Source organism: Equus przewalskii, chromosome 17 (genome assembly GCF_037783145.1).
Source record: "Equus przewalskii isolate Varuska chromosome 17, EquPr2, whole genome shotgun sequence".
Taxonomy (NCBI): domain Eukaryota; kingdom Metazoa; phylum Chordata; class Mammalia; order Perissodactyla; family Equidae; genus Equus; species Equus przewalskii.
The window spans coordinates 74,783,653-74,797,070 of record NC_091847.1 but is presented as its reverse complement, the minus strand read 5'-3'; the positions used below and the strand labels follow the sequence as shown (position 1 = coordinate 74,797,070).

Below are 13,418 nucleotides of genomic sequence, written 5' to 3'. Positions count from 1 at the left end.
TGGAGAAAGAGAAAGAATCTTCAATACGTAGTCACATAATAAAACACCACACAAAATTCATCTCTGTCTTTCCATCTTTGTAGCAGTTTTTTTTTTTTTTGGCTTTTTCATTTGTTTTGATACATCCTACCTTAATAAAAAAAATGCCAGTTTGATTTTTATTTCCAGATTTTCATTTAATTCATTGCACGATCTTGGTTTTATCAAAATATTAAGCTCCACTACATGAAGCTTACTTTTTTTTTTATCATTATGTTGTCTTAGAGAAAATGAAATCTATCTTGAGAATTTTCTGATAGCTTCATGGCCATACGTAGAATTGAAATTGTTCTGTTTTGATATATGAATCAAAATACCTATAATCTTCCAGACCAAACACGGGATTGAGGATATTATTAACGGAGTGAATCCCGGCTCTCTGGTTGGCCACTCCTGCTGTTTCTCTGCCTCTCCTCATTCTGTTCGCAACTTGCAGGGTGAGAAGGAGGATGGTGTATATGATGTTCGCTCTGCTCGCGTCACTGTGGACAGGAATGGGACGTGCGCTTTGCAAGGCCTCCAATTTGAGACAAAAGCTCATCATATGACAAGTTGAGTCCCAGGTTCTGTCAGTGCCATTCACATACGTATGCGGAACTGGGTGGACTCAGAGGAAAAGCCTCACCTGATTAAGTTATAAAATATTAAAAAAAAAATGTTTCACCACTGGTTAGCTCTAATAACTGTCCTCACGTCGTCTAACAAAGTTCTTCGTTCGTTCCAACTGTGCTGACGGGAATTTCAATGATAAGTTGCCAGTAATGAGTACATCAGCTGTTTTCATATAAATAGGTACTTCTAAGAGAGGAGCTCTTAAATGTATTCTTTCAACAATTTTAAACATTTTCATACAATCTCATTATCCTAATAGTTCTCTACAATGAAAATGTTGGCTAAGCAAAGATAAACTTCAGGCTGGTCTTTCTAACAAATTCCAAATTAGCAGGACAATTATTGAGTCCACTGTCACTGTCAGATAAGCAGAAGGCCGTATTGCTTTGACTCATGTTTAGACAGGCTAATTATTCCTCTCTATTCCAAGCTTCCAATGCATCGCCCCTCTTAGGCTTTTTGAGTTACATGGACTTGAAATAATAAGACTGCTCTTAAAAGTAAGCTATAATTCAGACTTTTTATTAACCGGGCTGGTTTTTCTCTAATTTGCCCAGGGAATTAATGTTTCACAGTACTTTCCTTTTGAAGAACTTCAGGCAGTCACTCACTAGGTTTCTCAGTAAGTCACGCCAGTGCTAATAACCATTAGGGTAGCTCTTACTTACAGCTAAACTTCAGTTTTCCAAATAAAATTAAATTTTTAAAAACGTTAAATACTGTTCTTTTTAATGAGAGGAAGGAGGTGAGTTGCTTAGTGCTTTAATTGCAATATTCAATTATTCCTCTAATTTTCGTATTTTGACATAAATTTTATTTGCAATTTGGACAATAAGCTTTTAGAGAATAATTCTGAAGAAGAAACACCCACGTTTACAGAGCAGTTTGAAAATGTTATTATTAAATTTTAATCATATGAAACTGCTTGGAGATTTTTAAGCCACTGGGAAATCGTGCTTTCAATATGCCTCCTAAATGATTCCTAACACATATTTTTGTTCTCAGTGGGTTTTAAACAAGTTTTCCAATTGGTCCCCAACCAAAATGATACGAGGTTTCTCAGCAATGCTTTTATGGGGGGGGGGGGGGGAGGTTTGGGAAATTTATTATTTTTTTTGGTGAGGAAGATTCACCCTGAGCTAACATCTGTGCCAATCTTCCCCTAGTTTGTATGTGGGATGCCCCCAGAGCATGGCTGACGACTGGAGCAGGTCCTCACCCGGGATTTGAACCTGTGAACCCAGGCCGCTGAAGTGGAGCAAGCTGAACTTTAACCACTTGGCCACTGGGCTGGCCCCTCAATGAGTTTTTTTAATGAGCTCTCAACACTGACAAGGTGAAAATTTCAAGAAGGACAAGCAAGGTGTTCCATTTAAATACAAACAGATTTGCTGACAGTGTATCAATTCCTGAGCATCTGTGCCGCTCATCAGGGTCACTTTGTAACAAAAACTTTCATTGTGGGGCCTCCATCCAGGTGAGGGTGGGAAGGGATGGGGATAAGAACCTCCTTCCTTTTCTAAAGCTTTTTTCCATGCAAGTGATGTTGGCAAGTGAAAGCTGAAAAGAGAGTTTGTCTGAGCCAGGATGTGAATATTTCCAAAGTTTTTTTCTTGAGACAAATTGCACTGAATGCTACAAAGTCGGATTAATATCACATTCTCTCCTATTTGTTTTTTATGACTAAAGATTCTAGATCTGCTAATCCACAAAGCAGGGAAAAACAGTAAAAAAAGTTATGCGCGATGGGTCTGCTTGCAGGTCTGTTTTGAATGGTCATCATTTTTTAATTCACTGGGACCCTGAACCTTGACTGCAGATAGCAGAATGTGAGCCTGTTGCCTGGTTCCAAGACCTCGCCTGCAATGCAATTACACTTGTAGAATCTTAGCAAGACGATTCTATTCCTAGGAAAATAAGTCAATCAAACCATCCTTAACAAATAAAGTGTAAATAGGACATAACTGAGAAGTGTGCTGTCTTCCCTGACTTTGTCAGATTATGTTTAGCTAGTCCATATTTACAAAATAGAAACTAACACTAGGACAAAAGACACACGGTAACCAAGGACAAGTATTTTTGTGAATGGAAAACTTACTTAATTTGATTAGAAGAGGAGAATCTCCCCATAATTTACAGGAAATCTAAAGCAGTAAGTTATCCATTTACAGGATAAACACTTTCCTGAGACATTAGATTCCACAGCATCACTAGCAATGGGCTGTCTACACTAAAAACAATTTTTTTTTTCTTAAAAAGCAAAGGTTCTAGAGGTAGGAAATGAACTGATATTCTGATTGATTAGGCAACCTCAAAATCATAAACTAAGGATATTAAAGAATAAACTAGTCCTCTCAGACTACGTAAGCATCAAGTTCAAGGATTCAGTCATAAAGCCAAGTAGAATTACGCTGGTTGACGAGAAGGCTTTCCAGATCAGGAGTGCAGCATCATCCTCTGCTCACAAGCACACCATCAAATGAAGGGTGCATTTCATAACAAAGCGGAGTGACTGGCGGCCAGTGGAATTAGTAGCATTATAATAGGTCTCCTTGGGAAACTATCTACAGTCTGTCTTTTTTTAATGATGGAGAAAGAACTTTAAATTCTGCTATTCTTGAGTAAGGATATGTGTTTTTAAAGCCTATCATATTTTTATGAGAATTAAAGTATTAGTAACTAATTGGTCTTCAACGCATTTAAGGAAACAAATGCAGACTACATGGTGTATTTAGTTCTAACATCTTCCGGTTCAGGGGACATGTGTACTTACCATCCACGAAGGCCTGTACTGCTTTGTCTACATTAAAATCAAACTGTTGTAGCACCAGGACTATTTCATTATTGCTTTTGTTGGGAACAACTGATCGAACTGCATAGATCTGTAAAGGAAAAAAAAGGAACACACTTTAAATATTTTTCATCCACGGGTCTCTCACTGGAAAGAATCAGAACTGTTAGCAAGGCCTTGAGAAGCCAACCAATTCATCTTCTTGCCGTCAAGCACATTCGAGGCCTTTCAGACCAGTAGACTTTCATCCTGGCAATCACCTTGATACCCTCTTCATTTGTGTACACATTTCTACAAAGATCTCCTTGTTAGGACTTCAGGAGCAGGCGGGGAAAGCCGATTCTGCTTTGGCAGGCTCCCCCTCCCCTGGATTCCAGATGCAGACAAGCCATGTTTTCAGTGCCGACACAGATCAGCTTCTGTCTCAGGCCCTCCCCTCCACTGGAACAGAGGGTATCTTTGGAAAACTTACAGAAATAGCCTCATGCCTCAGCTTCTCTTATCTGCACAGTGGAAACAGTCATCTCAAAGTTCACAGAAGTGCGCTGTGAAACTCCATTAATGTAAACAGAGACATAAAAACGTGGGGCATTGTATTTTCAGAACGGCAGTCTTAGCCATCATACAAAAAATGTTCCCAACACACTTCTGAAAGTAAACATTTAAAATATAGTGAAAGAAAATGGGATTTCAATAGATTAGGCTGACAGTTGATTTTTTTTTTTTTAAGATTTTATTTTTCTCCTTTTTCTCCCCAAAGCCCCCGGTACATAGTTGTATATTCTTCGTTGTGGGTCCTTCTAGTTGTGGTATGTGGGACGCTGCCTCAGCGTGGTTTGATGAGCAGTGCCATGTCCACGCCCAGGGTTCGAACCAACGAAACACTGGGCCGCCTGCAGCAGAGTGTGCGAACTTAACCACTCGGCCACGGGGCCAGCAGCTGATAGTCGATTTTTAATGACCTATAAGTATTTCTTAGTCAACTTCAGAATGTATTCTTTCTTATAGCCTAACAGAATTAACTGACCTTTAGCTCACAGAACTTGCAATTACTGCAGGATGTTCTATCAACTTTAGCCAAACCTGGCTCACCCAGCTTTCTATCAAGGGGATCACCGAGCTGCTACTGACAAATACCAGAGGCCTGTGTGGTGCAAAGGTACCTGGCATCCATGACGATGATCATGAAAGCTCTGTACAGTCTTTACATGTTTTCATTGGTGGTTAAATTATAACCAGTTGAGTTTTAGAGTTACATGCAGCCTACTGTAATCAGATTCATGGGCTATGGATTACATGGCTATGACGTGTGTAACGTGACTCTATTGATCACAACATTTAAGTAAGCAGTATAGCCTATTTCCTAATTATGTTTGAAAATAGGCAGCCTACTCCATATAGATCTGTATATAAGAGTATTGAGATTATAATGAGAAAATAGCATAAGCTATGGGTATATGACTTGCAGAGGTTCTGACACTATGGATCAGAAGCTGGTTTTGATGCTTGACATTCATAAATTCTAAACATTTGGGTGTTACTGAGGACTCATATGTATATATTTGTATATATGCTACTCAAAATTCCTTTAATTTTTTCCTATTCTCACATTTTATGGTTCTTAGTTCTTGTAGCCTTTGTATTAAAAAAATATTCTTCAAATCTAAGTTCCTTCTCACTTTTTCTCTTTTCCCTTTTTAAAAATCCATTCAGTGAATATTTTTGAACGCCTGTTGTGTGATGAGGCATCACTCCCTGGAACTTACAGCCTGGAGATGGTATACACACTGATCAAATGGTCACAGAAACAAACAGATACTTAGACATGGTGTTAAATGCTATAAAAATCACGGGACGGGAGACTTGACTCTATATAGTCTGCTGAGATCTGAAGGACAAGTTTAGAAGAGATGGGGGGAGGGGAGGAGAAAGGCATTTTCGGCTGAGGGAACAGCATGAACGAGGAGCAAGGCACAGATGAGGGGGGAGTGAGGGGGCGAGTATGGAGGGAAGCAGAAGCTGAGGCTTCCAGAGCACGAGGTGAGGCCAGAGGTGGGCAGCGGCCAAATCATGCAGGGCCGACAAGGCCGTGCAAAGGATTTAGATCTCGTGAGCACCCCTCGACCATTCGTTTGTTAAGCTGTCCTTTCTTCTTCATTCATAGTTAGAAAGATAGCTTCCTCTCTCTTTTTTAAAAAGTATATATAACATTGTATAAGTTAAGGTGTACAATGTGCTGATTTGATAACATTTATATATTGCAAAATGATAACCACCATCACATTAACGAACGCCTCCATCTCGTCACATAATTACCATTTCTCTTTTGTGTTAAGAATATTTAAGATCTACTCTCAACAACTTTCAAGCATATAACACAGTGCTATTAGCGATAATCACCATGCTGTACATTAGATCCCCAAAACCTGTTCATCTTATAACTGGGAGTTTGGACTCTTTGACCAACATCTCCCCATTTCTCTCTTTTTTTGAGAGAAGCCAAAATGTGGGGGTGAGGGGTGGAGGCACAAAACTGAAAACACCTGCATCCAGCCCAGGACAGCCATGTGCTGTGTATCCAACAATAAATCATATTGGCCTGGTAGTTTCCAGTGCATTGGAGTTAAGTATAAAAATGACATGTTGCCCTTCTAATGTAGTTCTTCTAAATAAAATTCTCACCTTTTAAGCCACTGTGGTTGGTTAGTATTATATAAAATTTTTAATAACTACCATCATTATTACATCAGCCATGCCCTTTCAAATAATACAATGCTTAGTTACTGAATACATTAACTACATTATAGTTACACAGACCAAAGTTTTCAATCCACCCACATAGTTGTCTGATCAGTAAAGACCCAGAGTCATGGAATAAACATAAAATACCTGTTCTCCCTGCTTCCAGTCTTTCTTCTGCAAAACTAAATTTGTTTTATTATGTTAAGGCAAAACATAATATAAGCGATGGCTTACGGAGACACTTCCTTTTTAGATGTTTATACTACTCTTGCCTGTTTCTCTTTAAAAGAAAAAAAATTCAACCATGGTCAGGTAGAGAAAACATCTACCCTTGTCATTTTATATATCCTAGCTCTGAATGTATCCTTAGAAAATTGTCCATAACTGCGTCCTGATACCAAATCTAACTGTGAATATTGCATACAATTCCCAGAGGAAGCGTTTAATTAAGACAGGAACGTCAAGTTTTAAAGAAATGAGGGACAAAAGGAAAAAATAATTTCTGCCTATTCTTAGATATTCCATAGTAATGTTGAATTCTAGCAAATTTCCGGGCCAAGCTCTGTTTCTGCTTTAATTACTCAGCTTGGCTAATGTGAAGAGAGTAGTAGTATTTTTCCACCTTCTTATTTATAAATTCACTACATTCATTTTCTTATGAAAATGTCTTTGAGAAGATGGAGAAATCCTGTACACTCGTATGTGCAAGTACAAACACAGGAACCTCACAGTGTCACTATTCATCATGCAGCTGAGTCATAAGGGGTCTAAGCATTTAAATCTAAAAAAGACCTCATCATGAAGTAGCTTTAACCATAAGGTGTGGATGACAAGGGCAGCGTTACAGTAAGGTTGTGTTGAAAGTCTGCCTTTGCATTTGGAAATGAAGCTCCTGGAGGAAGGCATCAATGAAGGCGCAACTGATGGTATTTTGCATATGGGGAACTCATAAAATTCACGCCTGCAATGGCTGTTTTGCAGAAGCTGTTTCTGGCACTGCTTCAGACACACAGCCTTTACTCCACGGCCCCAGCCCCAGCTGGTGTGCCTGATGCTGCAGCTTCACGCCGAAGCCCACTGTTTGAAGCTGCACTTGACTGCAGCCCTCAAGGGTTCTCAGGCCATAAACAGAGTGGTCCAGGAGGGCCGGCCAGGCGGCAGCCCAGGCTGTTGGGGGACGGTCGAGACCCCTAGTTAGCAGTTCATTTAGCAACTGCTTCACCTTCCCCAAGTCATGTTTCCCTGTTTTGCTTCTACTAATTTAAACCTGATTTGGCAAATTCAGTTTGCTACTGAGAAACCTGCCTTTTGCACCTCAAACGTTGTTCTGATTTTCCTTCAGCGTGTTTATCTCCGACCCTCTGCTCCCCAGAACTTTCTGTGTGGCCCAGCAGGGTCTGCCCGGCTCTGCGCAGGCCCACCTGATGGCATCTCGCCTACACAAAGCTGCAAGGGAGCGGCTCTCAGGAAGCGGCTGATTTCAGCTTCCCGAGTTACCCGCCCCCCTGAGCCGAGCTTCTGCTTTAAGAGCCGTGAGCAGATTTCCTTGTTCCCATTGTGCATTTTTTGGGCCCATCTGTGATGACTCCTTAGAAATTCTTCTTGGTTTACTGATGAGTCACTTAGACTATGTGTGAGTTTCAAAAATGGTTCTGACCAAAGTTTTCAATCCACCTGCACCGCTGTGTGATCAGTGATGACCCAGCACCATCAAACAAACATCAAATAACTGCTCTCTGCTTCTGGTCTCGCCTGGGCGCATTCATGCCCAGACTGCTGCCAGACCGCTCTTCCTAAAGCAAAATCAGGACCATTTGCCCCCTTCCTCAGGAATACAGTTAAGTCTCTACAACCTGGCGTTCCAGGCCACCAACAACAGAGCTCCCACCTGCTCTTCCAAACGCGCCTCTTGCTCTGCCCTCTACAGGTAAGTGGGAGCCCGGTGCTGGCCTCCCACCCCACCTCTGTGAGCTCTGCCTTTGACCTGAGATGTGTCTGCTTGTCCAAATCTTATACTCGAGCTGAAATGCCACAGGTTCCAGGAAGTTCCCTGCAGGAGTGGCCCCCGCCTCCTTTCCGTTCCCACAGACCTAGTCAGTAGGGTCTCCTAACACCCGGCACTGCCTACTTTACATCCTAAGTGGTGGTGGAAGCTGTGTCTACCAGATGGTAAGCCCCATGCGGGCAGAACCCTGCTCTCAGACGCTCTTGCATAATCACCATGCCCACGCCTGAATGACTAATAATGTGCATGTGGTAGGTATGTAAGAACTATCCGCTGAATGAGAGAATGCCAATTTGCAGCTACACCAGGCTGCTGTTTTGAGTCAAAGGAGTATTCCGCCCGCGTGTTTGGACCGTCCTGTCGCTCTGCAGTTACCACAATAACAGGCGGTGGAGTCTCAGCTGACTGTGATGTGACCCAGACGTTATGTGGGTAGTGGGAATAGACACACGTTCTTAAAATTTCAGTAACAGAGGTGGGAAGGACATTTACGAGACTTGATAATTTCATTTTCTTTATAATGAGGTACTCATGGTATTTTGTGGAGTTTAAAAAATATGACATAGCATAGTAACTGCCTATCCTTCCAAAGCTCAGCCCAGCAGACAGATATTGTTTGAGCCCCCACTAAGTGCCAGGCATGAGGACACAAAGGGGAAGCAGGTACAGTCCCTGCCCTGTGAGGGTCAGGGTAGCAGTGGGGCCAGAACCGTCTGTACCTGAAAGTGCGTAATAACACTGCACTGTCTTTAGGAACACGGCAGTGCGGTCCCACAGAGGAGGAAGCACCAGTCTGCCCGAGGGGGAGAATACTTTACAGAGGAGACAGCCAAATGTCATGGAGGGGGCTTTGGGATCAAACAGACCTATCTTCTACTCTTGGCTCTGCCACAGGCAAACTCTAACCTTGGATGAAGTGCTTCAATGGTTGAAGCTCGGTTCCACAGCTGTGAAACGAGGCTATTACCTGCTAGAGTCTCAGTAAAAATGAAAAGAGATGATGCATGTAAAGCATCTGATATAGAATTTGGCATAAGTTAGCTACTCAATAAATTTTTAAAAGTAACAGAACATTTACATTGGGCCACGAAGGACAAGGGTCTCCAGGTGTAAAGGTGGGCGTGTCTTTGCAGTTGAAAGAACACGCGGCTAGAGTGTTGGCCAAGACTTCCCTGGGGGAGATTGCCCTGTGTACCTCCCTCCTTTAGAACCTTCCTGCACAGCCTCGCTGAGCGGTCAGTGGGCCCAAGGCTCTCCTCAGTCCCCTCCTCTCCTGCAAGCTGACTGGTACCATAAGGAAGCCCATCTCTAGGGTGGCTAACATGCACTTTCCCCCTCCTCTCATTCTTTCATTTGTTTACTTACTAAATGCTTACTAGGATTAGGCACTGTACTAGTGGCTGGAGACAACAGTAACAAACAAATATAGTCACTACCAAACCAAAAGAGGAAAACAGAAATAAACATGTAAATTAAAAATATATGTAACTGCAGCTCATGCTAAGTGAGTGCCACAAAGGAAGCGATCACAATACAGTGGCAATGACTTGCGTGGTCAGGAAGTCACCTGGCTGGAAAGACAATGGGGGCCAATCAGATTCTCTGCCTTGGAGTCTGGACTCTTCAACACAAAGGGAGAGAACAGAGTGGACACGGAGAGGGGTCGTCTGGAGCTGCCTCACTTCCTGCCTTTCCTGCTTCCTTCACCTTTCCTGAATTCCCACGAGTCCCCATGAGACCTTCATGATAACTTCTTTTTCACTTGTGCTAGTTTGAGAGCATTTCGTTTTATAGAACAAGTATCGAGTGTTTAGAGGCAACATGAATATCTAGGGCTGAAAATAAAAATAATAAAGCCAAATAGTTAATCCAATTGGCAAAGGGGAGGAATGGACAATTTTAAAGATAAATCCAGTTAGAGTGTGAATGACAGGAGAAGCGAGTCCCAAGAGCCTACTCACGTACCTCTTCTAGCACTCACGTTGCCATAATTATTTACCTACATGACTATTTGCTCCAGTGGGATGTGAGCTTCTGAGTGACAGGGACGATATCTTTACATCCACAGGGCCTAGACCAAGAGGGGGCACTCAGTAGATGATTCATAAATGTTTGCTGAATAGATGAATGAATGACTGAATGAACACAAGGAATTAGAGAGTCGAGTAAGATGGTCATTGAAATATTCCAGTTTTATTGATCCATTTTTTTTCAGTGCATCTGTGTAATTCAGCATAAAGTACTACACAGTATTAAAAAGTATTCAAGCCCAAAATGTATGGAGTACCTCCTACATCCCAGACACTGCATGTGGCTGGTCCTAGCCTTGAGGAGCTTGCAATCCTGGAGGTGAGCTTAATCCATCCTCTACAATAAGGACAGTGATCAAACAGCCAGCAACTTCCTTTTCACACCAGTGAGAACCAGAGTTATTTATTGCTTTGCCATTCCTGCAACTTTGAAAGGAATGTTATGATCAGCTTTGGTCACATTTCTCAAACGCTGAGCCCTTCAGAGATGCCTTAAGAACAGCTCCTCTGTGCCCATTTTGCTCCACTTGCTGGGCCACTAATATTATCCACACTAATGAAGGCGGTTCTGCCATGAATCTTCTTGGGGAAGAAAATATTCTTTGCAGACCAGTACCTTTGCATCATGGATAATTCTATAATCTAATTGCCTTTTCTAACATCAAGTTTCTGCCAGTAAAAAAAAATATGGGTGAGGTCATGTTCTACTTGGCGGACTTTTTGGGAATTAACACCAGGGATACAAATCAAAATTAACTTTTTCCTTTTCGGTAGGAAACCAGGATTAGAAAGAATAATGAAGATTGGAAGTTGAAAAAAAAAACTCAGTTTTCATAGAACTGTGGGACTTTTAAAGTAGAGTGGATCTTAGAGATAGTCTAGTTATGGCTTCTTAAACTTTAAAGTACATTCAACTCACCTGGGGGGCTGATTAGAAGGCAGATTCTGACTCAGAGGCTTGGGGAGAGCCCGAGACTCTGCATTTCTTACAGGCTCCCAAGTGATACAGATGCTGCTTGTCCAAGGATTTTGTAGACAGAATAATGGCCCCAAAAGACATCCAAGCCCTAATCCCCCAGACCGTGTGAATTTGTTAGGTTTTCTGGCAAATTAAGGCTGCAGACAGAATTAAGGTTGTTAGTCAGCTGACACCGAGAAGGGGGAGATTATCCTGGATATCACAAGGGTCCTTATACAGGGAAGGAAGAAGAAGAGAGGCAGTGTTAGAGTGATACAGTGTGAGAAGACTTGACAGGCCACTGCTGGGTTTGAAGATGAAAGGGGCCATGAGCCAAGGAATGCAGGCACCTTCCAGAAGCTGGAAAAGGCAAGAAAACAAATTCTCCCCTCCAGCCTCCAGAAACGATGCAGCCCTGCTGACAACCTTGATTTTAGCCCAGTGAAACCCATTCAGATGTCCAGTCTCCAGAACTGTAAGATAATACATTTGTGTTGTTTTAAGCCACTAAATTTGGAGCGATTTGTTACAGCAATGGGAAACGAATACAATGGACCACACTTCCAGGAACAAAGGTCTACTCCTTTCTTCCTGCTAATATGGAGATATCTTTCCCTTTCCCACTAACTTTCCTCTTTTTAAAAATACACCTTCCAGAGGGCAGCTCACCCTGCCCCCTCCCACACATTTTGAGGGAATTCTAACAGTTCATTCATTCAAGCCAGATTTTGTGAGAGAAAATGAGATGAATCTGACACAATCTTTGTCCCTACAGAGCTGACAAACAATAGGAAAATAAGTCAAAGTCTTAAATAACAAGTAACCCAAGAGTCATTCTGACCACAGCATCCTCTCTCAATCTCACCGGTTCCCTGTTCTTTCGTTCAGCACCCTGGACAGGTTCCCTGTGCCTTTCAGGAGACTCTAACTGGCACCTTGGCTTGGCGTCTCCTCTCTCCAATCCATCTTAAAACATCACTCGCGACTCATCTCCTCAAAATGCCTGCACATGGTCACTGACAGAGGGAAGGGGCTGGCAGTGAGGATGACTTTGAAGAGAGGAAAGACAGGAGATAAATTAAGAAACAAAGTCCCAGAGACATGAAAGCAAATGGAATGAAAATCCGTGTGGAAAAGCAAGCTTTGGAAAGGGGAGGTTCTTCTCGCCGTCTCCCAGAACTCTGAGAAAGGAGGAGAGGAAAGAAAGGAAGAGCGAAGAGACAATAAAAATTTGAGATTGTGAAGAGAAAAGTTTAAGGAAATTACTTCCTCTGACTGGGAGTTTTAGAGTTTGCTTTACGGCTAAAAAGTAGAGAAAGGTTTAAACCCACTTTATGGGAAGGTGACAGGAAATGGCCTTGATGAATGGGGGAATGCTCAGCAGGATTGAGGGCCCACCCACTAACGCTGGATGGCACAGATTTGTCAGGGACCCAGTCTGCATGGCTTCCCCCAGCAATTCTCAATAAGCAGAAGCAGAAGCAGAGACAAGGAAGGATCCGAGGTCACAAAGGGTAAGGAACACAGTGGTAGATCCTAGGGCTCAGGGACATGCGGGCTAAGAATCATTAAGGTGGCTGATAAAGGCATCTGTGGTCTATGAAGGGGGATGATGGAAGGGGAGCCCAGGGAGAGGCTAAGAGATGGGAGGGCCTGTGAGGAACACAGAGCAGACGTTAGGGAGAGTGAGAGGATGAGAGGGGTCAGTGAGAAGAAGGATGTAGCCAGGGAGGGCATGTTAGATACTGCCAGTTCTTAGTCTTAGTTCCGCCTTCTGGTGTGTAAGTATAATCCTTTTTCTAAAGACCAGCCCTTCACTTGTTTCAAGAAACCAAAGTGTTCCCCAGAATTCCATCTTTCATGCAGTAAATATCTGTTCTTCAGCAGTTCCTCATAAACGGTACTTCCCAAGCTTCCACCACTCTGGCCAAGTTCCTCTGAGAGTCTCCTGTTGAAATGCGGTCCTGTAAATGAAGCACAATGTTCCAGAGGTGGTGGGATCAGAGCAGAGGCCTGTGGGACCTGCACTGTCTTTGCTGGGCCCTCTTTATCCATTAAAGGAATCTAAGATGGCATTAGCACTTTTAGGAGCCACATCAATTACTGGCTCAAGTGGAGCTTACTACGCTACAAACACACCCTGGATTGTTTCTGGGACAAGTGTCCCTGTCCTATACTTGTGCAGTAGGTAGGACTTTGCATTCATTGTTGTTACATTTCTGTCTGTAAGTTCTGACTCAT

General features: G+C 42.5%; 1 protein-coding gene across 31 annotated transcripts in view; it reads right to left on the bottom strand.

Annotated features, from left to right (window-relative positions):
- The window catches only part of SPATS2L (spermatogenesis associated serine rich 2 like), a 166,526-nt gene that overhangs the window by 60,351 nt on the left and 92,757 nt on the right, over positions 1 to 13,418 (bottom strand). For all 31 annotated transcript variants that reach the window (XM_070580536.1, XM_008540901.2, XM_070580543.1 and 28 more), the window contains one exon: positions 3,425 to 3,533. In XM_070580536.1, the coding sequence (XP_070436637.1) occupies positions 3,425 to 3,533 (109 nt within the window). The remainder of the gene's footprint in view (positions 1 to 3,424; positions 3,534 to 13,418) is intronic.